The 27723-nt window shown below is 43.1% G+C and overlaps 1 protein-coding gene across 3 annotated transcripts in view; it reads left to right on the top strand.

Moving 5' to 3' along the window:
* NUDCD3 (NudC domain containing 3) overlaps positions 1 to 27723 on the top strand; it is a 107924-nt gene that overhangs the window by 63701 nt on the left and 16500 nt on the right. For all 3 annotated transcript variants that reach the window (XM_033194048.1, XM_033194050.1, XM_033194049.1), the window contains exons 3-4: positions 744 to 876; positions 23386 to 23529. In XM_033194048.1, the coding sequence (XP_033049939.1) occupies positions 744 to 876; positions 23386 to 23529 (277 nt within the window). The remainder of the gene's footprint in view (positions 1 to 743; positions 877 to 23385; positions 23530 to 27723) is intronic.

Here is a 27723-nt window from a genome sequence, read left to right as displayed (position 1 = left end):
TTTTTGAGATGGAGTTTCGCTCTTGTTGCCCAGGCTGGAGTGCAATGGTGCAATCTTAGCTCACTGCAACCTGCAACCTCTGCCTCTCAGGTTCAAGCAATTCTCCTCCCTAAGCCTTCCAAGTAGCTGGGATTACAGGCATGTGCTCCCATGCTCAGCTAATTTTTGTATTTTTAGTAGAGACAGGGTTTCACCATGTTGGCTAGGCTGGTTTCGAACTCCGGACCTCAGGTGATTCACCCACCCTTGGCCTCCCAAAGTGCTGGGATTACAGGCATGAGTCACCACACCTGGCCTCTTTTTTTTTTTTCCTTTTTTTAAAGATAGGCCTTGCCAAGCGGTTTATAAGAAACCAAGGACTCATGAGCCTAAGAATTTTATTAATAAAGGCCCTCTGGTTAATTAACAGGCCTGGATCTCAGTACTCTGAAGGCCAGCAGCACCAGCTATACTTTTGACTGTGGTCCCAGATACTTTTCCTAAACTATAGGGTGCTGCACTGAGGTTTCTTTTCTGTAGCTTTTCCCTTGTCATGTGATTTCCAGGGGTATCATGTAGGAGGGTCAGAAAGGAAATCACCCGAAAAGAGGAGGGGTTTGCAGATGCCAGAGCAAGTGAGCTTGAGATGAAACTTGAGTTGGTCACATCTCCAGGATGTAGGAGTGGCATGTGGCTGGGCTGCCTATGGGGTCGTCTGCTCAGGCATGGCTGGCTGGGATCTTACCTTTTTTATTCTTTTTCAGGATTCAGGAGCAGTTCCAGAAAAATCCCGACAGTTACAATGGTGCTGTCCGAGAGAACTACACCTGGTCACAGGACTATACTGACCTGGAGGTCAGAGTGCCAGTACCCAAGCATGTGGTGAAGGGAAAGCAGGTAATGGCCTTGGTGGGTAGTGGTGGGCGGCTTCACCCAAGCCAATCAAAGCTGTTGCAGGAAAGACCCCGCATCCTTGAGGGAGTGTTGAGATCACCTTTGGGATGTGAGGCATGTTCCTTCTCCTGCCCTAGGAATGAGCTGAGCACACCATCCTTGCTCCCCTCATTCTGTTTGTGAGGTTCTCCCAGCTGTTCTGCAGAAATCTCCCTCTGGTGTTGGTGAGCCCTGTTCACACTGCTTCCTGAGAGAGAAGCCCAAGCATCTGATGTCCTCACCTATTTTATAAACAAAGCCATAGATACTCTTGGGGTTCCTATTGTAGATGGCCAGCCTCTCAGTTTTCAAGGGAATACTCAAACATTATCTTGGTGAATTCTCTTTTTTCCTAAAGATTAAATCTGCCTTCAGTTTCCCTAAGAAAAGTCCAGTCAACTAAATGCACAGTGATAGCTAACATACATTCACATAGCATCTGTCATGTGAGTTTCCTGGGCTTTGCCAGCCCAGGGTCTAATAAACTCAAATTAGACAAAGTGACACAGTGGGTAGCACCTCCCCGTGTATGGTGATGAACCATGCCTCACAGAGATGAAAGGTTTATGATTTAATTCTCCATAACCTTTAATCACAGGAGAAAGAGAACTCTCAGACTCTGCAGTTCTCAGTTCTCCCAGGGCAACATGGCTGCACAGGAGGGAGGGAGAGACGGAGGGACGGAGGGACAGGCCCACCCCATCCCAGCGTCCCCACTTGCTATCCTTGCTATTTTTTTTTATTTCCTCCTATTCACATAGGTGGCATGCATGTGCCGAGGATAAGCTTCCTGGTCCCCACACCCACTTTTTTAAGGTTGACTTGGAGTCTTCATAGGGCATCCCATCCCTGCTGGGGCCAGCCACCTGTTGTCATTCCCTGTTCCTCACTTACTGCTTAGCGGTGTGATGGGTAGGCCTGTAGTTTGTGCACTGATACCAACCATTCTGCTTTCCCCAGGTTTCTTTTATGCCTCCTCAGGGAACAGGTGTCAGGCTGTGGGCCTTTGCTCCCCTCAACAACAAACACAAAACTTATTTTTCTTCAGCTACAAACACCCCGTCACCCCCCTTTAAGCTACATCAGGTCATGGGTGGGACCCATTGAAGCCCCTTCCAGTCCTAAGAGGCAAAGCAAAGAACCCAGGTCACAGCGATGAAGTGGATGGCCAGGCCTGTGCGCTGTGAGGGTCTTCCATGGAGCAGGGAGCCATGTCGTGATGTACCTGTAACATTCACAACTTGAGTTTTAAAAACTAAAGTTTCTGAAACCTCCATCTAATGAGTTTAAGTGAGTATAAGTTTAATCTTTTTTTTTTAAATAGAGTTGACCTCGTTCTGTCACTCAGGCTGGAGTGCAATGGCATGATCACGACTCACTGCAGCCTTGAACTCCTGGGTTCAAGCTATTCTCCCACCTTAGCCTCCTGAGTAACTGGGACTTCAGGTGCTTGCTATCATGCCTGGTTAAGTTTTAAAAATTTTTTTGTAGAGATGGAGTCCTGCTGTTTCCCAGGCTGGTCTTGAAATCCTGGCCTCAAGTGATCCTCCCACTTCAGTCTCCTGAGTAGCTGGGATTGCAGGTGTGAGCTATCATTCCCACTGGAAGTTTAATCTTTTAGTGGGAGAGAGATGTCTACTCACGGAATTGTGATAAGAATAACATTATCATAGGTTGTTGTAAATAGATAATGTTCGCTTAAAAAAAACTCAAGTAACAGTGCAAAATGGGACATTACATAATTTAAATCCATAATATAAAAAAATCTGATATATGCCAGAAACTGTATCCATATTTCGTTCTTCATGAGAACCTGCAACCTGTGAAGTAAGTAATTTCATTCTTTTTTTTAATTTCTTTTAAAAAATTTTTATTTTACTTTAAGTTTTATTTTACTTTAAGGGATACATATGCTGAACATGCAGGTTTATTATGTAGGTATACATGTGCCATGGTGTTTTGCAGCACCTATCAACCCGTCATCTAGGTTTTAAGCCCCACATGCATTAGGTATTTGTCCTAATGCTCTCCCTCCCCTTTCCCCCGACCCCTTGGCAGGCCCCAGTGTATGATGTTCCCCTCCCTGTGTCCATGTGTTTTCATTGTTCATCTCCCACTTATGAGTGAGAACATGCAGTGTTTGGTTTTCTGTTCCTGTGTTAATTTGCTCAGGATGATGGTTTCCAGCTTCATCCATGTACCTGCAAAGGACATGAACTTATTCTTTTTTATGGCTCCATAGTATTCCATGGTGTATATATGCTACATTTTCTTTATCCAGCCTATCATTGATGGGAATTTGGGTTGGTTCCAAGTCTTTGCTGTTGTAAATAGTGCTGCAGTAAACGTACATGTGCCTGTGTCTTTATAGTAGAATGATTTATAATCCTTTGAGTGTATATATACCCGGTAATGAGATTGCTGGGTCAAATGGTATTTCTGGTTCTAGATCCTTGAGGAATCGCCACACTGTCTTCCACAATGGTTGAACTAATTTACACTTCCATCAACAGTGTAAAAGTGTTCCTATTTCTCTACATCCTCTCTAGCATTTGTTGTTTCCTGACTTTTTAATGATTGCCGTTCGAACTGGCATGAGATGGTGTCTCGTTGTGGTTTTTATTTGCATTTCTCTAATGACCAGTGATGATGAGCTTTTTTTTTCCATGTTTGTTGGCCACATAAATGTCTTCTTTTGAGAAGTGTCTGTTCATATCCTTTGCCCACCTTTTATGGGGTTGTTTTTTTTCTTGTAAATTTCTTGTAGATTCTGGATATTAGACCTTTGTCAGATGGATAGATTGCAAAAATTTTCTCCCATTCTATAGGTCGCCTGTTCACTCTGATAGTTTCTTATGCTGAGCAGAAGCTCTTTTGTTTAATTAGATCCCATTTGTCAATTTTGGCTTTTGTTACAGTTGCTTTTGGTGTTTTAGTCATGAAGTCTTTGTCCATGCCTATGTCCTGAATGCTGTTGTCTAGGTTTTCTTCTAGGGTTTTCATGGTTTTAGGTTTTATGTTTAAGTCTTTAATCCATCTTGGCCGGGCGTGGTGGCTCAAGCCTGTAATCCCAGCACTTTGGGAGGGCGAGACGGGCAGATCACGAGGTCAGGAGATCGAGACCATCCTGGCTAGCCCGGTGAAACCCCGTCTCTACTAAAAAATACAAAAAACTAGCCGGGCGAGGTGGCGGGCGCCTGTAGTCCCAGCTACTCGGGAGGCTGAGGCAGGAGAATGGCATAAACCCGGGAGGCGGAGCTTGCAGTGAGCTGAGATCCGGCCACTGCACTCCAGCCTGGGCGACAGAGCGAGACTCCGTCTCAAAAAAAAAAAAAAGTCTTTAATCCATCTTGAGTTAATTTTTGTATAAGGTATAAGGAAGGGGCCTAGTTTCTGGTTTCTGCACATGGCTAGCCAGTTTTCCCGGCACTATATATTAAATAGGGACTCCTTTCCCCATTGCTTATTTTTGTTAGGTTTGTCGAAGATCAGATGGTTGTAGATGTGTGGTGTTATTTCTGAGGCCTCTGTTCTGTTCCATTGATCTATGTATCTGTTTTGGTACTAGTATATGCCGTTTTGGTTATTGTAGCCTTATAGTATAGTTTGAAGTCAGGTAGTGCGATGTCTTCAGCCTTGTTCTTTTTGCTTAGGATTGTCTTGGCTATGTGGGCTCTTTTTTGGTTCCATACGAAAGTTAAAGTAGTTTTTCTAGTTCTGTGAAGAAAGTCAATGGTAGCTTGATGGGAATAGCATAGCATCTATAAATTGCTTTGGGCAGTATGGCCATTTTCACGATATAGATTCTTCTATCCATGAGCATGGATTTTTTTTCCATTTGTTTGTGTCTTCTCTTATTTCCTTGAGCAGTGGTTTGTAGTTCTCCTTGAAGAGGTCCTTCATGTCCCTTGTAAGTTGCATTCCTAGGTATTTTATTTTCTTTGTAGCAATTGTGAATGGGAGTTCATTCATGACTTGGCTCTCTGCTTGTCTATTATTGGTGTATAGGAATGCTTGTGATTTTTGCACATTGATTTTGTATCCTGAGACTTTGCAGAAGTCGCTTATCAGCTTAAGGAGTTTTTGGGATGAGACAATAGGGTTTTCTAAATATACAATCATGTCATCTGCAAACAGAGACAATTTTACTTCCTCCCTTCGTATTTGAATACCCTTTATTTCTTTCTCTTGCCTGATTGCCCTAGCCAGAACTTCCAATACTGTGTTGAATAGGAGTGGTGAGAGAGGGCATCCCTGTCTTGTGCTGATTTTCAAAGGGAATGCTTCCAGCTTTTGCCCATTCAGTATGATATTGGCTATTTGTTTGTCATAAATAGCTCTTATTATTTTGAGATATGTTCCATTAGTACCTAGTTTATTGAGTGTTTTTAGCATGAAGGGGTGTTGAATTTTATTGAAGGCCTTTTCTGCATCTATTGAGATAATCATGTGGTTTTTGTCATTGGTTCTATTTATGTGATGGATTACATTTATTGATTTTCGTATGTTGAACCAGCCTTGCATCCCAGGGATGAAACTGACTTGATCGTGGCGGATAAGCTTTTTGATGTGCTTCTGGATTCAATTTGCCAGTATTTTATTGAGGATTTTCACATTGATGTTCATCAGGGATATTGGCCTGAAATTTTCTTTTTTTATTGTGTCTCTGCCAGATTTTGGAATAAGCATGATGCTGGCTTCATAAAATGAGTTAGGGAGGAGTCTCTCTTTTTCTATTGTTTGGAATAGTTTCAGAAGGAATGGTACCAGCTCCTCTTTGTACCTCTAGTAGAATTTGGCTGTGAATCTGTCTGGCCCTGGGCTTTTTTTTGGTTGGTAGGCTGTTAATTACTGCCTCAATTTCAGAACTTGTTATTGGTCTTTTCAGGGATTTGACTTCTTCCTGATTAGTCTTGGGAGGTTGTGTATGTCCAGGAATTGATCCATTTCTTCTAGATTTTCTAGTTTATTTGCGTAGAGATGTTCATAGTATTCTCTGATGGTAGTTTGTATTTCTGTGGGATCAGTGGTGATATCTCCTTTATCTTTTTTTATTGTGTATATTTGATTCCTTTCTCCTTTCTTCTTTATTATTCTGGTTAGTGGTCTATTTTGTTAATCTTTAAAAAAAAACCAGTTCCTGGATTCATTGATTTTTTTCTAAGGGTTTTTCATGTCTCTGTCTCCTTCAGTTCTGCTCTGATCTCAGTTCTTATCTTCTGCTAGCTTTTGAATTTGTTTGCTCTTGCTTCTCTAGTGCTTTTAATTGTGATGTTAGGGTGTCAATTTTAGATCTTTCCCACTTTCTGATGTGGGCATTTAGTGCTATAAATTTCCCTGTTAACACTGTTTTAGCTGTGTCCCAGAGACTCTGGTATGTTGTCTCTTTGTTCTCATTGGTTTCAAAGAACTCGTTATTTCTGCCTTAATTTCGTTATTTACCCAGTAGTCATTCAGGAGCAAATTGTTCAGTTTTCATTTAGTTGTGCAGTTTTGAGTGAGTTTCTTAATCCTGAGTTTTAATTTGATTGCACTGTGGTCTGAGAGACTGTTTGTTATGATTTCCATTCTTTTGCATTTGCTGAGGAGTGTTTTACTTCCAATTATGTGGTCAATTTTAGAATAAGTGCTATGTGGTGCTGAGAAGAATGTATATTCTGTTGATTAGGTCAGCTTGGTCCACAGCTGAGTTCAAGTCCTGAATATCTTTGTTAATTTTCTGTCTCGTTGATCTGTCTAATATTGACAGTGGGGTATTAACGTCTCCCAGTATTATTGTTTGGGAGTCTTAAGTCTCTTTGTAGTCTCTAAGAACTTGTTTTATGAATCTGGGTGCTCCTGTATTGGGTGCATATATATTTAAGATAGTTAGCTCTTCTAGTTGCATTGATCCCTTTACCATTATGTAATGCCCTTCTTTGTCTTTTTTGATCTTTGTTAGTTTAAAGTCTGTTTTATCAGAGACTAGCATTGCAATCTCTCCTTTTTTTTGCTTTCCATTTGCTTGGTAAATATTCCTCTATCCCTTTATTTTGAGCTTATGTGTGTCTTTGCACATGAGCTGGATCTCCTGAATACAGCACACCGATGGGTTTTGACTCTTTATGGACTCTTTATGCAATTTGCCAGTCTGTGTGTGGAATTTTTTTTTTTTTTTTTTTTTTTTTTTGAGACAGAGTGTTGCTCTGTTGCCCATGCTGGAGTCAGTGGCGTGATCTTGGCTCACTGCAACCTCCACCTCCCAGGTTCAAGTGATTCTCCTGCCTCAGCCTCCCAAGTAGTTGGAACTACAGGTGCACACCCCCATACCCAGCTTATTTTTGTATTTTTAGTAGAGACGGGGTTTCACCATATTGGCCAGACTGGTCTCGAACTCCTGACCTCGTGATGCACCCATCTTAGCCTCCCAAAGTGCTGGGATTACAGGCATGAGCTTGGCCCATCTGTGTCTTTTAATTGGGGGCATTTAGCGCATTTACATTTAAGGTTAATATTGTTATGTGCGAATTTGATTCTGTCGTCATGACGCTAGCTGGTTATTTTGCACATTAGTTGATGCCGTTTCTTCATAGCGTTGTTGGTCTTTATATTTTGGTATGTTTTTGCAGTGGCTGGTACTGGTTTTTCCTTCCATATTTAGTGCTTCGTTCAGGAGCTCTTGTAAGGCAGGCCTGGTGGTGACAAAATCCCTCAGCATTTGCTTGTCTGTTAAAGATTTTATTTCTCCTTCACTTATGAAGCTTAGTTTGGCTGGATATGAAATTCTGGGTTTAAAATTCTTTTCTTTAAGAATATGGAATATTGGCCTCCACTCTCTTCTGGCTTGTAGAGTTTCTGCAGAGAGATCTGCTGTTAGTCTGATGGGCTTCCCTTTGTAGATAACCTGACCTTTCTCTCTGGCTGCCCTTAACATTTTTTCCTTTGTTTCAACCGTGGAGAATCTGATGATTATGTGTCTTGGGGTTGCTCTTCTTGAGCAGTATATTAGTGGTGTTTTCTGTATTTCCTGAATTTGAATGTTGGCCTGTCTTGCTAGGTTGGGGAAGTTCTCCTGGATAATATCATGAGTGTGTTTTCCAACTTGTTTTCATTCTCCCCGTCACTTTTAGGGTTCCCCAGTCAATCGTAGGTTTGGTCTTTTCACATAGTCCATATTTCTTGGAGGCTTTGTTTGTTCTTTTTCAGTCTTTTTTCCCTAATCTTGTCTTCATGCCTTATTTCAGTAAGTTGATCTTTAATCTCTGATATTCTTTCTTCTGCTTGATCAGTTTGGCTATTGATACTTGTGTATGCTTCATGAAGTTCTCATCCTGTGTTTTTCAGCTCCATCAGGTAATTTATGTTATTCTCTAAACTGGTTATTCTAGTTAGCAGTTCCTGTAACCTTTTGTCAAGGTTCTTTGCTTTTTTGCATTGGGTTAGAACGTAGTCCTTTAGCTCAGAAGAGTTTGTTATTATCCACCTTCTGAAGCCTTCTTCTGTCAGTTTGTCAAACTCATTCTCCGTCCAGTTTTGTGCCCTTGCTGGAGAGGAGTTGCGATCATTTGGAGAAGAGGCATTCTGGTTTTTGGAATTTTCAGCGTTTTTGTGCTGGTTTTTTCCTCATCTTCATGGATTTATCTACCTTTGATCTTTGAGGCTGATGACCTTTGGATGGGTTTTTTGTGGGGGGGTCCTTTTTTTTTGATGTTGATGTTGTTGCTTTCTGTTTGTTAGTTTTTCTTCTAACAGGCCCCTCTTCTGCAGGTCTGCTGCAGTTGGCTCAGGTACACTCCAGACCCTATTTGCCTGGGTATTACCAGTGGAGACTGCAGAACAGCAAAGACTGCCGCCTGCTCCTTCCTCTGGAAGCTTCATCCCAGAGGGGCACTGGGCTAGTGCCAGCTAGAGCTCTTCTGTATGAGGTGTCTGTCAGCCCCTGTTGGGAGGTCTCTCCCAGTCAGGAAGTATGGGAGTCAGGGACCCACTTGAGGAGGCAGTCTGTCCCTTAGCAGAGCTCGAGCGCTGTGCTGGGAGAATCCTCCTTGTCAGGATCCGTTGCTCTCTTCAGAGCTGGCAGGCAGGAACGTTTAAGTCTGCTGAAGCTGCACCCTCAGCCGTCCCTTCTCCCAGGTGCTCTGTCCCAGGGAGATGGGAGTTTTATCTATAAGCCCCTGACTGGAGCTACTGCCTTTCTTTCAGAGATGCCCTGCCCAGTGAGAAGGAATCTATAGAGGCAGTCTGGCCACAGCCACTTTGCCACACTGTGTTAAGTTCCACCCAGTCTGAGCTTCCCGGCCTCTTTAGCACTGTTAAGGGAAAACCACCTACACAAGCCTCAGTAATGGCAGACACCAAGCTCCATCGTCCCTTGGCTGGTGTCAGCCTCCTTTCCAGGGGAGTGAACGGTTCTGTCTTGCTGGGGTTCCAGGTGCCGCTGGAGTTCCAGGTGCCACTGGGGTATGCAAAAAACAAAAAACCAAAAAACTCCTGCAGCTAGCTCAGTGTCTGCCCAAACAGCCTCCCAGTTTTGTGCTTGAAACCCAGGGCCCTGGTGGTTTAGGCACATGAGGGAATCTCCTGGTTTGTGGACTGCAAAAACCTTGGGAAAAGCTTGGTATCTGGGCCGGATAGCACAGTCTTTCATGGCTTCCCTTGGCTGGGAAAGGGAGGCCCCCCGCTCCTTGCACTTCCCAGGTGAGGCGATGTCCCACCCTCCTTCTGCTCAGCCTCCGTGGGCTGTGCTCACTGCCTAACTAGTCCCAGTGAGATGAACAGTGTACCTCAGTTGGAAATGCAGAAATTACCCACCTTCTGCGTTGGTCTCACTGGGAGCTGCAGACTGGAGCTGTTCCTATTTGACTATCTTGCCAGATCCCCCCATATCATTCATTCTGTTTTATAGATGAGAAATTGAAGCTGAGAGAAGTTACTGAATCATCCAAGTTAACTTGGAAAATCCACAGTGTCATCTCCCTTGTTGTTAGCCTGGAACAGTGAGCACTCTAGATAAGTTTTTGAATGAATGAATAGCTGCATGAATGAAGTAGCAAAGCTGTGGTTTGAATCAGGTATGTCTGCTTCTAAACCTTATGCTTTTCCCTCTGGGCCACCCTCCTTACTCTATACAAACAAGTGGTGCTGGCTCCTTAGAAGGAGAGACTGTCCTGGAACACATCTCATGTGCATTTATAGGAAATGAACTTCTCTGTATGGTGGGGGCAACTTGGCTTGCACCCTGCATCCCACATGGTGCAGTAAGGTGACTAGGCTTAGTCCCATTCCTGCCTGGCTTGGGTAGGTGTGAAGTCCAGGCTGGCCTGGAGCTGAGTCCCTCTGGCCCTCCTGTCCTGTGCCTTCTGACTCCATGACCACTCCCTCTGCAGTCTCTCCTTCATTCTCCAGGGGCCACTTGAAATAGGCAGACATGTCCTAAACCTGCCCTGTGTGTAGGAGTTTGGGTGGGGTCCATAGCATCCCTAAGAAGACTGAGACTTTTTCGAGTGCCCTGTGCCTTTAAGGTACCACAGGCACAGATCAGTGAGTTGCTGGTGGCCTGGCTTCAGCAGGAAGTAGCTGTGTGCTCAGTTTTCCCTTCTTCCCACCCCACATCCCCAGTATATCTCTTACCAGCAACTGGTGACCTCTAGAATCATAGACTTCAGTATAATTTTAAGATCAAAGTCAGACCAGATCACTAGGGATCATCCACAAGGAATTCTAGCTTCAAATGACTACTTCCTGTCTGTTTTTAATAGGCCAGGAGCAGGAGCTAACAACTCTTCCCAAGTAGTTTATCCAGAATTTTGGGATTTTAGTGGGTTAGGTGTTGATTTCTATTTCATTTATTGTTAGTATTGCCATGTATGTAGTTGAATAAATTATGAAAAGCATTGATTGCCATGCTTCATTCACTTGGCTAAAAAAATTACAGTTTCTTGGTTCTTTGTCTTCTGAACTGCTCTTTGAACCTCTGGGGCTTTCTCTGAAAGGGTTTGTATTAGGCCCAAGCTAAAACTGGTATTTTCTCTTTTTTTGACTTAAGAGACCCAGGTTAGCTAACAGCTTTCACCATACTTTGCATAGCTACCTGGGACAACTGCCCCCTGGAAATGGTGTCTCAGATGTGCTTGTTGACTATCTGGGATGTTGATGCCATGATTCTGCCCTATGGTCGGCACCGTGTTGTGAAGGTCCTGCCCTATGTCTTATCTCAAGTTCAGATTTACACCTCTCTCAAATGGACTTGTTATGACCTTTAAGATGATGTGGATCTACTATCACCAAGGATAGCCCTGGATTTGGCTCATTCTACATTAGACATTTTCTAAACATATGGGCTGTGCTTTGTCCCAGTAACTGGGCATGGGGGAATCACCAAGACAGACAAGACTGCTGGTTTGGAGCTTATATCCCAGTGGGGTGCAGCAGTAAAAGTCAGCAAATAAATGAGCAAGATGGAGGCAGGTGCTGTATAGAACCTAAAACTGGTTGGTTTGTGTATTTAACCAGCACTTGTGTGGTTCCTTCTCTGTGTCTTGAAATAGTGAGTTGTCCCCTCCAGTCCTCCTATCATGCAGGCAGTCACTGTGCACCCATGAGGGCTACTGAGAGCTGTGTGTGCATGGTCTCAGCCAATAAGAGCCAGGCAACAATCAAGGCTTGCTCTGGAGCTAGTGTTCTCTCTCACCTCAGAGAAGGGTCGAAGGTGAAGTTTGGTTATAAATATCAGGGTAGAAGGATGGAAGGAAGGTACTTCTTTTTTTCAGCGGCTTATTTAGTAGTGGCTTGCCTAATTTATTTGTTAATATGGTATATCTATGTGACAATAGCATTGGCCTTTTGTGACACCTGCTGACCTAATTTGTACTGGTGACCTGCCTTGGTGGCATGCTTCATCTCCTGTGTGGGTGGAAAAACTTTTTTTTCTCCTTCAATAGTATTTTTTTTTTTTTCCCATGTCATTCTTATAACACTGCAGACCTCTTTTAAAAATTCTTGGCTGGGCATGGTGGCTCAAGCCTGTAATCCCAGCACTTTGGGAGGCTGAGGTGGGCATATCACTTGAGCCCAGGAATTTGAGACCAGCCTGGGCATCATGGTGAAACCCCATCTCTACAAAACAATACAAAAAAAATTTAGCTGGGTGTGGTGGCATGCGGCTGTAGTCCTAGCTACTTGGGAGGCAGAGGTGGGAGGATTACTTGAGCCCAGGAGGTCAAGGCTTCTGCGAACTGTGATTGTGCCACTGCACTCCGCCTTGGATAACAGAGTGAGACCCTATCTCAAAAAAAAATAAAATAAAATAAAGTAAAAATAAAAATTCTTGGTGTCTTAATTGCTGAGTGATTTTTTTTTTTTTAAGTCATGACTCAGTTAAAACTTTGGAAAAAGTTTATTTTGTATCTCTTGGATTTTGCTTGTCTAAGTGTTTTTCTTCAGAGCTGTACTTTCTTTCTGGCCTGGCTCTGGTTATTCCCTAAGTGTACCTGTCACGGTTGCCTGTCAGCAGTGTTTATTTTTGGTTTTTGTCTATGGCACCTATTGGACATTGTCACGATGGTAACCCCGGCTGCAACAACTCAACTGATAAAATCAAAATCTGTTCTGGGTTGGTGATTCAGGAGCTTTGCTCAGGCAGCCCAGTGTTTGTGTTGGAGCTGTGGATAGAGCTTCACAGGAGAGCCAGAGCTCTACTCTCCAGCTGTAGCTTGATGTAGGCATTATCGTAGCTTTGCCTGTCCTGGAGTTTCTCATTGATCCCTTTTCTGTAGAAATGGATATGATGAGTTCACACTTGCCTCTCAAGGGTAGTGGGAGACAAATGAGAGTGTGTGCATAATGCTTTATGTTTTTTAGAAGAAAAATAGAGTGTTCCTATTTTACCTTGTAATATTTTAAGAAATCATCTTGCTAGTGAATCTGAAGGATAACTTCTCAAAATGAAGCTTTTAATTTCGTACATTAGTAAAATGTGATTAGGTCTTTTCCATCACATGTTCTTTGCTCAATCTACTCTGCTCTGTTTAGGAAAAGTAGCTGATTCCCTCTCTCTCTCTTGCTGGTGTACCCACAGAATAGAGACAAGGAACTTTGAATTTAATGACAGATGTTTTTGTGATTGTTCATGTCAGACCTGAGTGGTTATAAACCTGGCATTTCATTGAATCACACAGAATTGCAATACTTTTGAAAATTAAATTCCAGAGATTTTTAGTTTAACCTCTCATTTTGCAGATGAGAAAACTCTCATGGTGGGATGATGGTAGATCATAGATCATAGACCAGAACTGAGGTCCTCTCACCCCCACCCTGTTTTATGGACTTACTGCAAATGAAGTCATGATTGGATGTTATTGAGTGACAAGTGAATCTGTTTCCCTTGAGTCTTCTTCCTCTCATAGATTGTGAGTGTTCCTGCAGGCTGGTGCAATCACTGTCGTGACCTGCCATTTTTGTCCTCACCCTGGGTACCTTTTGGAACACCACCTTAGCCACTAGGTGTGTCATGTATGGCTCTAACTCATCCCCAGGCTTAGATTCGTAGTGAGGCCTTGCCTGTGAGCTTGATGTAAGTGCTGGAATTTGTGTTACAAGCTCCATAACGTGTTCTTAGAAGTTGCTTAGGAAAAAATGCAGAAAGACGTTTTATTATAGGAAACTTCCATAGCAGAAAAGACTAATAGACTGCATCATTTTTGCATTTACATAATTTTTGAGTGCATAACACATTTGTATGTTCAAAAGCACAAACATGTATAACAACAACAAAAATCCCTGTCCTGCCTCTGTGTCTTTTCTGTCTTGTCCTGACCCCTCCCCAGCTAGCCCTAACCTAAGTCATCACGTAACTGGTTTTGGGGATATTTCAGCATATATTTTTATGTATGTATAATCAAGTATGAACATGTATTGCTCTGTCCCCACCTTTAGCAAAGATGGTACATTCCACTTTTTAGGATGATCTTAATGCCCTTGCCCAGTGTCATTTTGGCCCCACCAAGGAGACTCCCATCTCTTTGTACCTCCATGTTCCCAAGTGCCTGAGGGATGCCCAGTAAATTCTAGGTAGACCTTGCTTTCCCTGGTCATCTGGCTCAAGTGCCCCAAACCCACCATCCATCACACCTGGGACTCCTGTTCTTTGCTTTTGCATCCTTCAAACTATAGGCTGATTATTAAACCAACCTCTTGTTAATGGACATTTAGGTTGTTTCCAATCTTTCCTGTTGTAAACAATAAAACAATGCTCTTTAATAAACGTCATTTTGCATATATGCATTTTCATATAGAAAAAATTCCATGAAGTGTAGTTGCTAGATTGAAAGGTATATGTATTTCTAATTTCTTTTTTTTTTGAGACAGGATTTTGTTCTGTCACCCATCATGGCCCGCTGCAGCCTTGTCCTCCCTAGACTTAAGCAGTCTTCCCATCTCAGCCTCCTGAGCAGCCTTAACTACAAGCGTGCACCACCATGCCCAGATGATTTTTTGTATTTTGTAGAGATGGGGTTTTCTCATGTTGCTCAAGCTGGTCTTGAACTCCTGGGCACATGCAGTCCATCTACCTTGGTCTCCCAGAGTGCAGGGATTACAGGCCTAAGCCACTGCACCCAGCCTGTATTTCTAATTTCTATAAGTGTTGCTAAATTATCTTCCATATGGGGTTATACTAACTTACATATCCATCAACAATGTATAAGAGCCCTTGGTTTTTCACAAATTTGCTGACAATAGTATGTTATCAAACTTTGGGGTTTCGCAAGTTGAGTAGATGAAAAATAGTATCTATGTGCAGTATGAATTTGTATTTCTCTTAGAGTGAGGTGGAGCATCTTTCTACATGTGACTGTCCTTTGAACTAGTTATATCTTTTGCCCATTTTCTATTAGGTTGCTGTACTTTTTCTTACTGATTTCTAGGAGTTCTGTATATATTAGAGAGATCAGTCCTTTGTATGTGATATGTATTGCTGATCTGTTGTCCCATTTTGTTATTAACCTTTTGAGTTGATTTATATTGATCCTCCCGTCTCAGCCTCCCAGGAAGCTGAGACCACAAGCATGAACTGCCACATCCAATTAATTAAATTTTTTTTGTAGAAATGAAGTCTCCCTGTGTTTCTCAGGCTTGTCTTAAACTCCTAGGCTCAAGTGATCCCCCTGCCTCAGTCTCCCAAAGTGCTGGAATTACAGGCATGAGCCACCATGCCCTGCCTCACCTTACTAATTTTTATGTATTCGAGTTAATTGGTTCTTTGTTTTTTCATGGCTTCTGAAATTTGAATCAAGATTAGATAGGAGTAGATTGCATTTGGTAGAGTTTCTTTGGTCAGTTATTTGAACTTTTGCTGCCTTATAATCCACTTTGATCTTTTTACCCCATTAGAGTCGTTTTGTCTAAATTCTGCCGATGGTTTCTAATTTAATTGTAGAAATGAAGTGATTTGTTTTCTTCATAGAAGACTTCTAAGTGGCAATTTGGGCACCATCTCATTTATTCATAACCAACAGCTTAACATAGTATGAATTTTATCACTTACAGTTGATCTTCCTATTGTATTTGATTAGATACAGGCATTCTAAAATGCAAATATTTAAAAAATACAGATAGAACTTGAAATTGAACAAAATTAGATACAACTGAAGCTGAAAATGGACACTTGATTTTTAAAAATTGTAATAAAATGATCTAGATTGTATACACCATCTGTTACAAGTTGTATGTGAATAAGGATTTTGTGCCATGTTGGTTGTGAGTACTCTGGGTTTTAAACTGGTTTTTGCGTCGAATATAACTTTAATTATGCTCAGTACACGTGGATGTGTTTTTTGGGTATATCTACACACAGTGCACTTGCATGTGTATCTTCATCTTATTTATTGTTTGGTAAGGGACACATTGCTCAGCTTCCTGGATATCTTCCTAGTCTTAGAGGGGCCTCAGTGGTAGGGTTCTCATCAGAATTTAAGGGTGATGACTTCTGGCCTGTTACATGGCATCTGCCTGAACATGAGTGTGCCACAAGATTGTTTCTAAGGTGGTCTCAATCTCTTTTCTTCCTTCAGACTACCTTGCTTGTCCTTTGCTGGCATCTGAGGACTTGTCCTGTGGAATGAGGCTAGAGAGAAAGAGGCGTCTCTGTATTTCCCCACTGTGCATCTACTTGTACCCCCAATCTTTACCACCCATACATGGACATATGCTTCCAGTTCTCTGGACATATGTTTTCTGTCTTCACCACTAGTGTATATACCTACGGGTGGAATTGCTGGGTCATGTGGTACCTCTGTAATTAACTTTTTGAGGAACTGTCAAACAGTTTTCCAAAGTAGTTGCACCATTTTATATTTTACAGATCCACCAGAAATGTATGAGGGTTCATATGTCTCCATATCCTCATCAACCCTTGTTATTGTCTGTTTTGGTTTTGTTTTTTAATTGTAGCTATCCTACTGGGTATGAAGTAGGATTTCATTGTTTTGTTTGGCATTTCCCTCATGACTAATAACATTGAGCATCTTTTTACGTCCTTATTTTCCACTTGTATATCTTCTTTGGAGAAATGCCTATTCAAGTCCATATGCATGTTTTAATTGGGGTGTTTGTCTTTTTATTGTTGAGTTGTGAGACTTCTTTACATATTCTAGATACTACATCCTTGTCAGATACATTATTTGCAGATATTTTCTCCCATTTTACAGGTTGTCTTCACTTTCTTGATACTACTCTTTGAAGCACAAAAGTTTTACATTTTGATGAAGTCAATTTTTTTTTTTTTTTTTTTGCTTTGGCTGCTTGTGGTGTTATATCTAAAACACCATTGTCTAACCAAAGACTACAAATTTTAGCTCTTGCATTTAGGTTTTTGATCCATTTTTAGTTTAAAAATTTTATTATATGCTATGAAATAGTTGTCCAACTTCATTTTGAATTAGTAAAACAGTTTCATTCTTTTGCATGTGGTTACTCAGTTCTCATGGTACAATTACTTGAAAATACTGTTCTTTTTCCATTGAATTGTCTTGGTACTCTTGTCTAAAATCAGTTGATCATAAGTGTATGAGTTTGTTACTAGACTTTATTTTGAGATGGAGTCTCACTCTGTTGCCAGGCTGGAGTGCAGTGACGTAATCTTGGCTCACTGCAACCTCTGCCTCCCGGGTTCCAGCGATTCTCCTGCGTCACCCTCCCGAGTAGCTGGGACTACAGGCATGCACCACCACGCCCAGCTAACTTTTGTATTTTTAGTAGAAATAGGGTTTCCCCATGTTGGCCAGGATGATATCGATCTCTTGACTTCGTGATCCGCCTGCCTCAGCCTCCCAGAGTGCTGGGATTACAGGTGTGAGCCACCATGTTTGACGTGTTACTGGACTTTTTGTTTTGTTTTGTTTTGTTTTGTTTTTTGTAACAAAGTCTTGCTCTATCACCCAGGCTGGAGTGCAGTGGCCTGATCTCTGCTCACTGCAAGCTCTGCCTCCCAGGTTCACACCATTCTCCTGCCTTAGCCTCCTGAGTAGCTGGGACCTACTGGTGCCCGCCACCACATGTGGATAATTTTTTTGTATTTTTAGTAGAGACAGGGTTTCACCACCTTAGCCAGGATGGTCTCAATCTCCTGACCTCATGATCCGCCCGACTCGGCCTCCCAAAGTGCTAGGATTACAGGTGTGAGCCACCGTACCCGGCTGTTTACTAGACTTTTAATTCTGTTCCATTGATCTGTGTAGATGACTGTCCTTATGCCACTACCACACTGTTTTGATTACTGTAGCTTTATAGTAAGTTCTGAAGATTTTATTCCTTGTTTTTGTTCTGTTCCTTCATTATTGACTTGGCTTTTTTGACAGTTTGATTATGACATCTAGGTGAGGCTGGCTTCCTTTTAGTTTATTTTACTTGGAATTCATTGAACTTCTTGGGTGTAATTTTTTTTTCATGCCAAATTTGGAAAGTTTTTAGCCATCATTCTTTCAAATATTCTTTCTTCTTTTCTCTTCTGTATGTTGGTATGCTTAAGAGTGTCCCTCAGGTTCTGTGGCTCTGTTTATTTTTCTTCACGGTTTTTCCCCCATTTCTCAGTTTGGGTAATCTCAATTGACCTGTCTTCAAGTTTGCTTGTTCTTTCTTCTAAAGCCTAAAAAGTGGTTCATGAACTCTTTATCTTTTTCCTGTTTTACTTTTGAACTCCGGAATTTGTATTTGATTCTTTAAAAAATAGTAATAATAATTTCTATCTTGCTATCAGTATCAATGGTGATATTGATATTTATTGATATTCTCTACTTACGAGACTTTATACTTTCTTTTAGTAATTTTTGCGTAATTTTCTTAGCTCTTTGAGCATATTTAAAATAGTTGAGTTAGAGACTGCTTTCTGCTAAGATCACGTGTGGGCTTCCTCAGGGACAGATTTTATTGATTGCTTTCTTTTTCCCGTGTGTGGGCCATACTTTGTTGTTTCTTTGTAAGTCTCATAATTTTTTTTGTTGTTGTTGTTGTTATTGAAAAATGGATTTTTAAATAACACAATGGGGTGACTCAGGAAATCAGATGCTCCTTTCTTCCCCATGGTTGCTATTGGTACGTGATATAGTTGTTCTTATTTAATGACTTTTCTGAACTAATTCTGTAAAGTTTATATTCTTTACTGTGTCTCACCAGTGAAATCTCTACTTGGTGAACTTGGTGGCCAAGTAATTATTGGATGGCGATTTCCTTAAACCCCTGGGATCAGTAAACATGTGTTTTTGTCGAGGGACTTCATCTACCTATTGGAGCATACCTTCATCGTTTGGCCCAGCAGTTAAAAACTGCCTTAGCCTTTATTTCCTGCTGATGTTGAGTCAAAGTCAGCCAGAGGTGAGAGCTTAAGGCCTTCCTAGGTTTTCCCTGAGCATGCACTGAAGCTCTGTACATTCATGTGTCCTTCTAGATTCCTGGGAAAATGTCAAAGCTTTTCAAAGTCCCCATGGACATTTTATTTCCCACCCTTGCCTTTGGTTTGCCTCAGTTGTTATCTGCCACCTCAGGAGGCTGCCAAGTTAAAACACTTGCCTGTATTTTCAACAAACACTCCTGGGTGGGGTGGAAGGCTTTTCTGAGTTTAGCCAGAAACAGTCAGTCTTGCAAATGAGGTCTGACAGGGAACCATCAGACAGGTCAAATAATGACAGTTCTTTGAGAATGAAACTTTGAAAGAGCTCTGAGAGCACTGTTTTCTCCAGCGATGGCTGCTACGCTGTACCAGGAATGCGGCCTGCTGAGAGCCTGGAGAGTGGGGATGGGTCTAGGCCAAGTTAAAATATCACAGAGCTCACTGTTCTTACTGAGATGTGGTTGTTTTCCTTGAACTAATGCTCCCTGGGTTCCTGCAAACCTTTGGTTAATTTCCAAAATCCATAAGAAGATAGTGACAATTTTTGCCAACTTTTTGGTTGCTTTTATGGAGGAGAGCTTTTTGGAGGCCCGTAGTAACCACCATTTTCACTGGCATCCTTTGGATCAGGAATCTCTTAAATCATTCTTGTTTTCCTGGGGGTTCTTGCTGCCCTTCTTTTTTATCTTGTTATCAAAAATAGTATACTTTCATCGTAACCTCAGAATTAGCCAGATTCATTAATACTGTGTATTGTCTAGAAATCTCTTTCTTCCTGAACTCCGCTCTAGACTGGTTATTTCCTGTTCTGCTGTATAGCTACACTCCTGGTATTTTCTTCCTGCATATCTAGATTAAATACACTGTGTTTTGGACTTGAGTTGAATATTCCTCTTTTTCAGTTTTCATTTTCATTTTGTTTTTCTCAAAGTGATATTTTATGTACAATTGTATATCTTCAAATGCATTTATTTTAACTTTTCACTTATTTCTCAATTTGGGTATATGTAGAATTCTAGCTGAAAAATAATTTCCCCTTGTTAAGATTGAAAGGGATATCTTCTTGTACCCAGTGTTGATTCTGGAAGTCTATTCCATCTCTTTGTGAGTAAGCTTTTTCTCTTCCTTGGAACTTTTAGGACCTTTTTAAAAACACTCAGTGTCATAAAATTCCATGAGTCTTTCATTCATTCTGCTTAGCTCTTGCTGGGACTTTTCAATCTGGAGGCATATTTTTCTTTGGCTCTGGAAAATTATCTTATTACTGTCATAGTTTCTGGAATGCCAAATTGATTGCCTGAATTGATCTCTGTTGCTACCTTGATTTCTTTGACTTTATCTTCCAGCCTCTTTATTGAAGTTTAATTTTAGCTACTATATTTTAAATTCTTGTGTTCTTTCTTTCTGGCCTAATTGTTTGATTTTCATATTTTATTCTGGTTATATAGATACAGTATCTTCTCAGATCTCAGTGAAGACATAAAATAGAAAATTTTTTGTATCTTTTTTCCTAATTAGCTCTGTATTTTTTTTTTTTTTTTTTTTTTACTTGTTTTCATCTGGCTGTTTTTTCTCATAAGATGCAGTCCTCAGTTCTCTAGTAACTTTTTTTTTTTTTTTTTTTTTTTGACAGAATTTCACTCCTGTTGCCCAGGCTGGAGTGCAATGGCGCAATCTCGGCTTACCGCAACCTCTACCTCCTGAGTTCAAGCTATTCTCCTGCCTCAGTCTCCATAGTAGCTGGCATTATAGGCATGCAACACCATTGCTGCCTGGCTAATTTTGTGTTTTTAGTAGAGATGGGTTTCTCCAGTTTGGCGAGGCTGGTCTCAAACTCCCAACCTTAGGTGATCTGCCCACCTCGACCTCCTAAAGTGCTGGGATTACAAGTGTGAGCCACCATGCCTGGCCCTTTTTTTTTTTTATGCAAAAATATTTTTCTCCCATTCTTTTGAGTGTGGGACTGTGTTGATGGGTTTGTCTACTGTGTGTCTGAAGTCTGCTCTTCCCATCACCACTGACAGCTGAGTGGATTTACCAGTCAGCTTTGCTTTACAGGACATGGGGTCTTGGCCATTCTAATGCTTGAATGAGTAGGACTTCACTTGACACACAGGCATCCACACTAGGTCCTCAGACTGCTGGTCAGTGTCTTTGGAGCAAAGTCCTCCATTCTTCTGTAGCAAACAGAGGGATTCCTGTCCCTTTTAATGGGGCGTCCAGGGCCACAGCAGTTCCCACATGTGCCCCTGGCCTTGCTCCTGCCTTGCATACCTGCTGACTCCCAGCTAGAGCCCATGTAGCTGTGGCTTCTAGATGTCTCCTACCCCATAGAATTTGTCTCCTGTGTCCCTCCTCCTTTTGTCTTCTGCAGATTTGTTGACATCTCATCTGTTCCTGGCCTCCCTCTTCCCCCATTTTCACTATCTGGGTTTTTTCTCTTCATGCATTTTATGTCTGCAGGTCACAAGAGGTCAGAAAGTTGACTGTCTGTTCCCAGTGTGACATCTTCACCTGGGACTTCTGTAAGCATTTCTTGTCTGGTTTTCTCCCTTGATGATTTGGTTCATTCCCCTGGGTAGGCAGTGTGAGAAGCTTCCCCAGATTTGGAAATTATGTTATATAGAGCTGGGTGGGAGAATTACATTTGTTAAGTGAGCTTGTTCTTGTGAAGGCAGGACCGAGGAGCCTTGTGTCATGGCCCTCTGTGTCATGTTTCCATTGCACACAAGTTTATGGTTAGACATGATTTGGCCTAACATGTTTCTGGTTCATTTCAAGAGTGAGTGGATCTGTTGTTCCATTTGCTCACGTTCCTCATGGTATTAGAAGGTCAGGAATGAAGCTCAGTTGCCTATTGTTCAATAGGACTAGCCAAGTAAATACCCTTTTCCATGGTAAATTCACCTATGAAAGGTCATGCAAGTGGAATTGCGGTCTCATGAGAGGATGCTTCCTTGGAGTCTGCATGTGAACCTGGCAGAGCTGCCCATGGCTAACAGAATATCTTCACTGTGTCCCGCAGTGGGCAGCCTTCTGCCACCTTCTCCCCTCACTGCATGGCTCAGGAACTATCTTTCATTTAGAAACTATCTGATGGGCTGGATGTGGTGGCTCATATGTGTCATCCCAGCACTTTGGGAGGCTGAGGCAGTAGGATCGCTTGGGGCCAGGAGTTCAAAACCAGCCTGGGCAACAGCAAGACCCCGTCTCTACAAAAAATAAAAATAAAATTAGCCAGGCATAGTGGCACTTGCCTGTAGTCCCACCTACTTGGGAGGCTGAGGTGGAGGGATTGCTTCAGCCCAGGAGTTTGATGCAGCAGTGAGCTGGGATCACGCGACTGCACTCCAGCCTGGGCAATGCAGTGAGGCCGTGTCTCTTAAAGAAAAAGAAGAAAAACTGTCTGACAGCAGTGACTCCTGCACATCATTTCTTCCATTTCCATTTTTTATTTACGAATTTTAAAATACAGTTAGGTCATGGTATTGTATTTCATTGGCAAATACTAAATTCCAGTTTGGAAAACCTATCAGTTTGGGTTGTCTTTTTTTCCAATCATTTTATAAGCATTTAATGAGTCACCTACCAGATGACATGGAGAGTAGCTTCCAAATTGTTTTTATTCTACATACCTATTAGAAAAAAGTTTAAGTACTTGATCCCAGTGTCTTCTTAATGCATGCCTTATACAGATACAAAATGTAAATGTTTTATTTCCTCTTCTAATTACTGACCTGTGAACCCCCTGGGGTACGCATACCCTGCTTTGGAGACTGCTGGCTGGAATACATGATATGAAGTAAAAGGAATCCTACTCCCAGCAGCTGCCAGTCCAGTTCTGGAGACAGACAAGTGGTGGGGTAGGGATAGGTGTTCCTAGGGCAATGGGGAGGGCCATGGGGCCATTGTCAGCCTAGGACAGGCTCAGAGGGAGGAGGGTGAGCTGAGGCTTTTAGAGGCTTGGTTTTGTAAAGAACCGAGACAAAATGCAAAACCATGTGCGGATGTTGATGGTATAATGGTGAGCATAGCTGCCTTCCAAAACCAAAGGAATTGGTCTCATACTCTTGGATGAAGACCAGGCTGTAGTCACCAGGCAGTGCAGTAGCTCACAGAAGGAAGAGGCGGTGCTTGTCTCTTGTACAACAGTCCTGGGGTGAGCAATTCAGGATGTGCAGCCCCGTCAGCTCTCTTGGTTGCTGTGGTCCAGGGCTGGGCTCCTGCATCTCCCAGGTAGCCACAAGGGGAGGCAAGGGAAAAATACTCACCACTTGTCTCCTCTGCTTACTTTTTTGTGGTGACAATTGGTCTCCCTTAACCGGAGAAGGGAGAAGAAGATTGGGTCACAGCAGCTTCCGCCACAGCACTTTATGTTACCAATTATGCTGAGAAAGATTTTTTGGTGGATTTACCTACATGAGCTGACATCTGCAGGTTGCTCTAGGTATAAATTAAGCTGATACGGTTTTCTTCACTGAGATGCCTGGTGAGCCTGATGACAGCGCTGTAGTGTGCAGTCAGGTACCTTGGAAACCATCACCCCTCCCACTGTACAGCACACCAGTGGTCACCCTGATAAAAGAGATGATTTTCTTCTGCTGTGTTCGCAGGTCTCAGTGGCCCTTAGCAGCAGCTCCATTCGTGTGGCCATGCTGGAGGAAAATGGGGAGCGTGTCCTCATGGAAGGGAAGCTTACCCACAAGATCAACACTGAGAGTTCTCTCTGGAGTCTCGAGCCCGGGAAGTGTGTTTTGGTAAGTTTGGGCACCTGTGTGCAGGGCTCCCAGGTAGACTTCAAACCTGCAGTGATGCCCCTTTTGACCAACAAACCTGTTTACACTTAAGCAGTGAGGCTGTTAATTTCAGCTGCTGGGGCAGATGGGTTTTCCTGAGCATTTTCCCGACTGCTAAGAGATTGCCTCTGTGGGCACTTGAGCTTTGGCCTTTTGAGGTCTTGGTCATTCCGAAGAGCTCCAGTGTTCTTACATCTAAGGCAAAAACAAGTAAATTGAAAATGAAAAGGTAGGTTGAATTTTTACAGATGCTACTCTGGAGGGTGCAGAGTTAATAAATTCAGAGAATCAGGCTCATTGACCAACTGGCTCTCCTTACCCAGCTGCTGGTTAGGCATTAGCTAAGAGTTCAGGACAGTAAGATTAATGTGTGAATCCAAATGAACAGCTCACATGTTACCAGTTAGCAGACTCACAAATTGGGCTGCATGCCTGAACCAGATCTGTTGGTGTCTCACCTCCTTCTCCACTGTGAAAGCTTTGAACCCTGTCAGTGGTGGCTCTGTACTGGTGCCCAAGTGGAGGTCACCTACAGATAAATTGAGGCACAACATGTTTTGAATTAACTTGTTTCCTCTTTCCTCCTACTGGGGTGCTTACAGGGCATGGTAAAAGGGATAAAGGTAAAAAAAATATTAAGTCTGGACGAAAGTCTTTAGAATTTTGTACAGATATATTCTTCATATGTGCAAAATATGCAATAAAGATATCTGTTTTGGTTTCTATAAGACATGCTTGGTAGGCTTCTGTCTGGGCTTCCCTGGCCAGTGCTGACTAGCAGGGATTTTGGGTCCACAGTGACTCTGTCCTGGCTGCCCTCATGCTCTGAGGGACATGCGGGCCAGGTACTGAAAGGAGGGTATTCTGTCAGTGCTGCAGGATCCTCAACCAACCTTAACTCCAGTCTTGATATCAAGCCTGGACGATGGAGCTCACTCTGGCTACACAGAGGTGGGGCCAACCTGGGCACAGACAGCATGCTCCTTGGTGCTGCCGTGGCCTCAACTGCTCCCTCTCCTAGTGAGCATTTCATCCTAAACAGGGCCTCCTATTTAGGCCCTACGCGAGGCCCTGTGTGTGGTGTATAGGGTTTCCAGCAGTGGGGCTAGGACTGACCCATCCCAGTTCTGACTCTCCTGGCCACCCAGGGCCTACCTCTGCTGATGGCCAGCGGCAGATGACAGTGGTTCTTGTTCTAAATCTCACCCTGTGTGCTCCCCTGCCTGTGGCGTTCAGTAGCCAAAAGACCAGAGAAGTGTTCTTCTCCTGCCTACAAATACTGTGATGATCACCCCATCACCCAGCAGTTCAGTTCTTTATCCCCTGACCCCTGACATATAAAACCTATGCATTAATTGCACAGCCTGGAGCCTTTTCCCAAGCTATGGGCTCCTGTGACTACTACCAGTTCCTTTCCTTTATGTCATACTTGACTTTGCAGATGCCGTTATGGCCTCTTCCTCACTTGAGCTCCACGTGGTTGTGGAGGAGGTATGAGAGCATGAATGATGCACTAGCAGTACTGGGGCCAGCTAGCTAGACCTCTGAAGGTGTAGCCCTGGCTGCCTGGATTGCACTAGTGAGCCCATGATCCTGGGGTTGCCTTCTCCATGGACTGAGAGGTCATGACAGCCCTGCCTTAAAACACTGCCTTGACTCTCCTGCCTTCTGGTGGGTGAACTCAGTGCAGAGCATGGAGCAGGTCATGATGCTCTCATGTTGGTTCCCTCTGAGCGGGGAGCTCTTGTGAGCCTTCCCCATGTGGTCCGGTTGCACTTTGTAGATACTTCATGCAGAAGCCCAAAGCCTTAGTCACTGGTCTCTGAGCCCATAGCCACCGTATTTGGAATCTGTTGGGATTACAGTCAGGGTACCAATGATTCCTTTTACTGTACACTATTTGTATAAATATGTGATTGTTAATACATAGCTCAACTCTTAAGGGTTTTGTTGACAGAAGTGACTCTAACTTCTTCATGGATATTTCAAAGCCATGTTTCTTTTTTGTGTGTGTTTTGTACACTTGTATGTATAGTACAAGTGGAATAGGGATGTGGCTACTGGCCAAAACATAACTTCTTTTAATAATGGCTGCCATTCAATGAACACAGTCTTTGGGCCAGGCTCTTTGTGAGGTGAGGTGCCTTACAATGCTGTTTAATGCTCTGCAAACTTATTTTACAAATTGGGACACTGAGGCTATGAGAAGGTAAGTAGCTTGCAAAGTGGGTAGAGCTAGACCTCAAACCCATGCCTGCCTTGTCCCAGAAGGCTTTTTCCAGTGCTGTGAGAAACGGGAGTCTCTGAAGAAGGCTCAGACCTGTCGGGGCTGGGAAGCATTGCTCCCTTTCAGCTGAAAGGCTCCGTGGAGCAGAACATGAGGAGGGAGGAGTGTGGGTCCCCAGTGTGGGTTTCAGAGTCTTCCCTGTGTTAGGTAAATGTGTGAGATGCAGCCACCAGGCAGGAGGTTGGGGGAGCTGTGCCTTAAGAGGATAGCTGGATGTTCAACTTTCATGCCAGGGCCCTTGGGGCCATAGCACAACCCTGGCAGGCCTGTCTCCACCTGTGTGTTCTTCATGAGTCCAGCCTTTATTTGTGCCCTGGCTGCCTTTAGTTTTTGTAGTTAGCTTTCATCAAACACCTGATACTCAAAGAGTTTATAGAAATTCAGCAGAACCATTGCAGACTGAGGGGCACTTGTCACTGCCCGTGAACACGGCTCCTAAATATTCTCTGCTGAAAATCCCTCTACAGTTGAAACACTGCATGAGTTCTTTCCCATGGTTCCTTAAAGTGCCTTTATTATCAGTAGATGGCATTGCGTTCCTAATGCACCTTCACCTGTGAGAAATCAAGCACCTGAATAAAGAGGAGTTATGGAGAGCATTTAAACTCTTCCCATAGTGCTCCCATGCAGGGCTCTGCCTGCCTCCACCTCTTTCTGGACCACGTAGCCTCTAGTGCAGTAAATGCAGAGCGTATCACAGAAACTTTGCTGTTTGCAGGAGCTAAGCAGTTCGTTGTCTTCTTTATTTAATAATTTATTTATGTGTGACCTTTTAGGCCCACATCGTTTCCTCTGATTACATATATGAGATAATATTGTGAATTAATGAGCCGATTGCTTTGATTCACAAAGATCCTGTTTGCCTCCTGCTTGCTGCATCGTGTCTGCTGTGTGGAGCTTGGCACACTGCTTTGAGCGTGTGGATGCAGAGGGACTGCAAATGAATCAGAGGGGCTGGCTTTGGGTTGCAGCCCCCTGTCAAGCAGCTGCCTGGTTTTAGGTCATCTCTTTAGCCTTGCTGGACTTCCATTTCTCACCCTTCAAACAAGGTTAAGCACTGTAGTCTGGTTGATCTCCAATGTTTGTTTGTTTCTTATCATTAAGTATCCAACCCTGTTCAGGCACTGGGGATGGCTAAAGAGAGTTGAGGGCTTTGCTCTAAAGGTTTGGAGATATCCTGTGAATGTGGGCTTATTTGGGAAAAGGGTCTGTATAGATACGATTAAGTTAAGGATCTCTCAAGATGGAATCATCCTGGATTATCCAGTGATACCTGTCTGTATAAGAAACAGGAGAAGACAGAGATAGACACAGAGAAGGCCACGTGAAGATGGGGCAGAGAGGAATGATATAACCACCAAGCCCAGGAACACCTGGAGCCACCAGAAGCTGGAAATGGCAGGAAAGATCCTCCCCTAGAGTCTCTGTAGGAGCATGGCCCTACTGACACCTTGATTTCACAGTTCTGGCCCATGGGACTGGGAGATAATAAATTTGTATTGCTTTAAGTTGCCTGGTCTGTTGTTCCCTGTTACGGCAGCCCCAGACACCAGTGGAGGTCTCCCATCACAGCACTGTGAGGCCGCATGAGATGAGAAGGATGCAAAGGGATGGCATCCGGAGCTGCACTGCTGCCACCGCCCCCAGCTCCTTGGTTAGAGATTCTGACCTTCTGACCTCTGGGCAGGCCAGTGTAGACATGGCCTTCACTTTCCAGCTGCCTTCCACATAACCTGCTCCTCCCTGTGCCGTGGATCCCACATTAGCCAGCCAGGGCAGGCAGGGGTGGCTGCTAAAACCGTATGACAGTTCTTGCCTCCCTCCCTCCCTCCCACACTTCAGAATGTTAAATGAGACTTCTTGACTCA

This window comes from Trachypithecus francoisi, unplaced genomic scaffold (genome assembly GCF_009764315.1).
Source record: "Trachypithecus francoisi isolate TF-2019V2 unplaced genomic scaffold, Tfra_2.0 Lachesis_group4, whole genome shotgun sequence".
Taxonomy (NCBI): domain Eukaryota; kingdom Metazoa; phylum Chordata; class Mammalia; order Primates; family Cercopithecidae; genus Trachypithecus; species Trachypithecus francoisi.
Note: the sequence above shows the minus strand (reverse complement) of the source record. Positions and strands in the feature narration are given on the sequence as shown.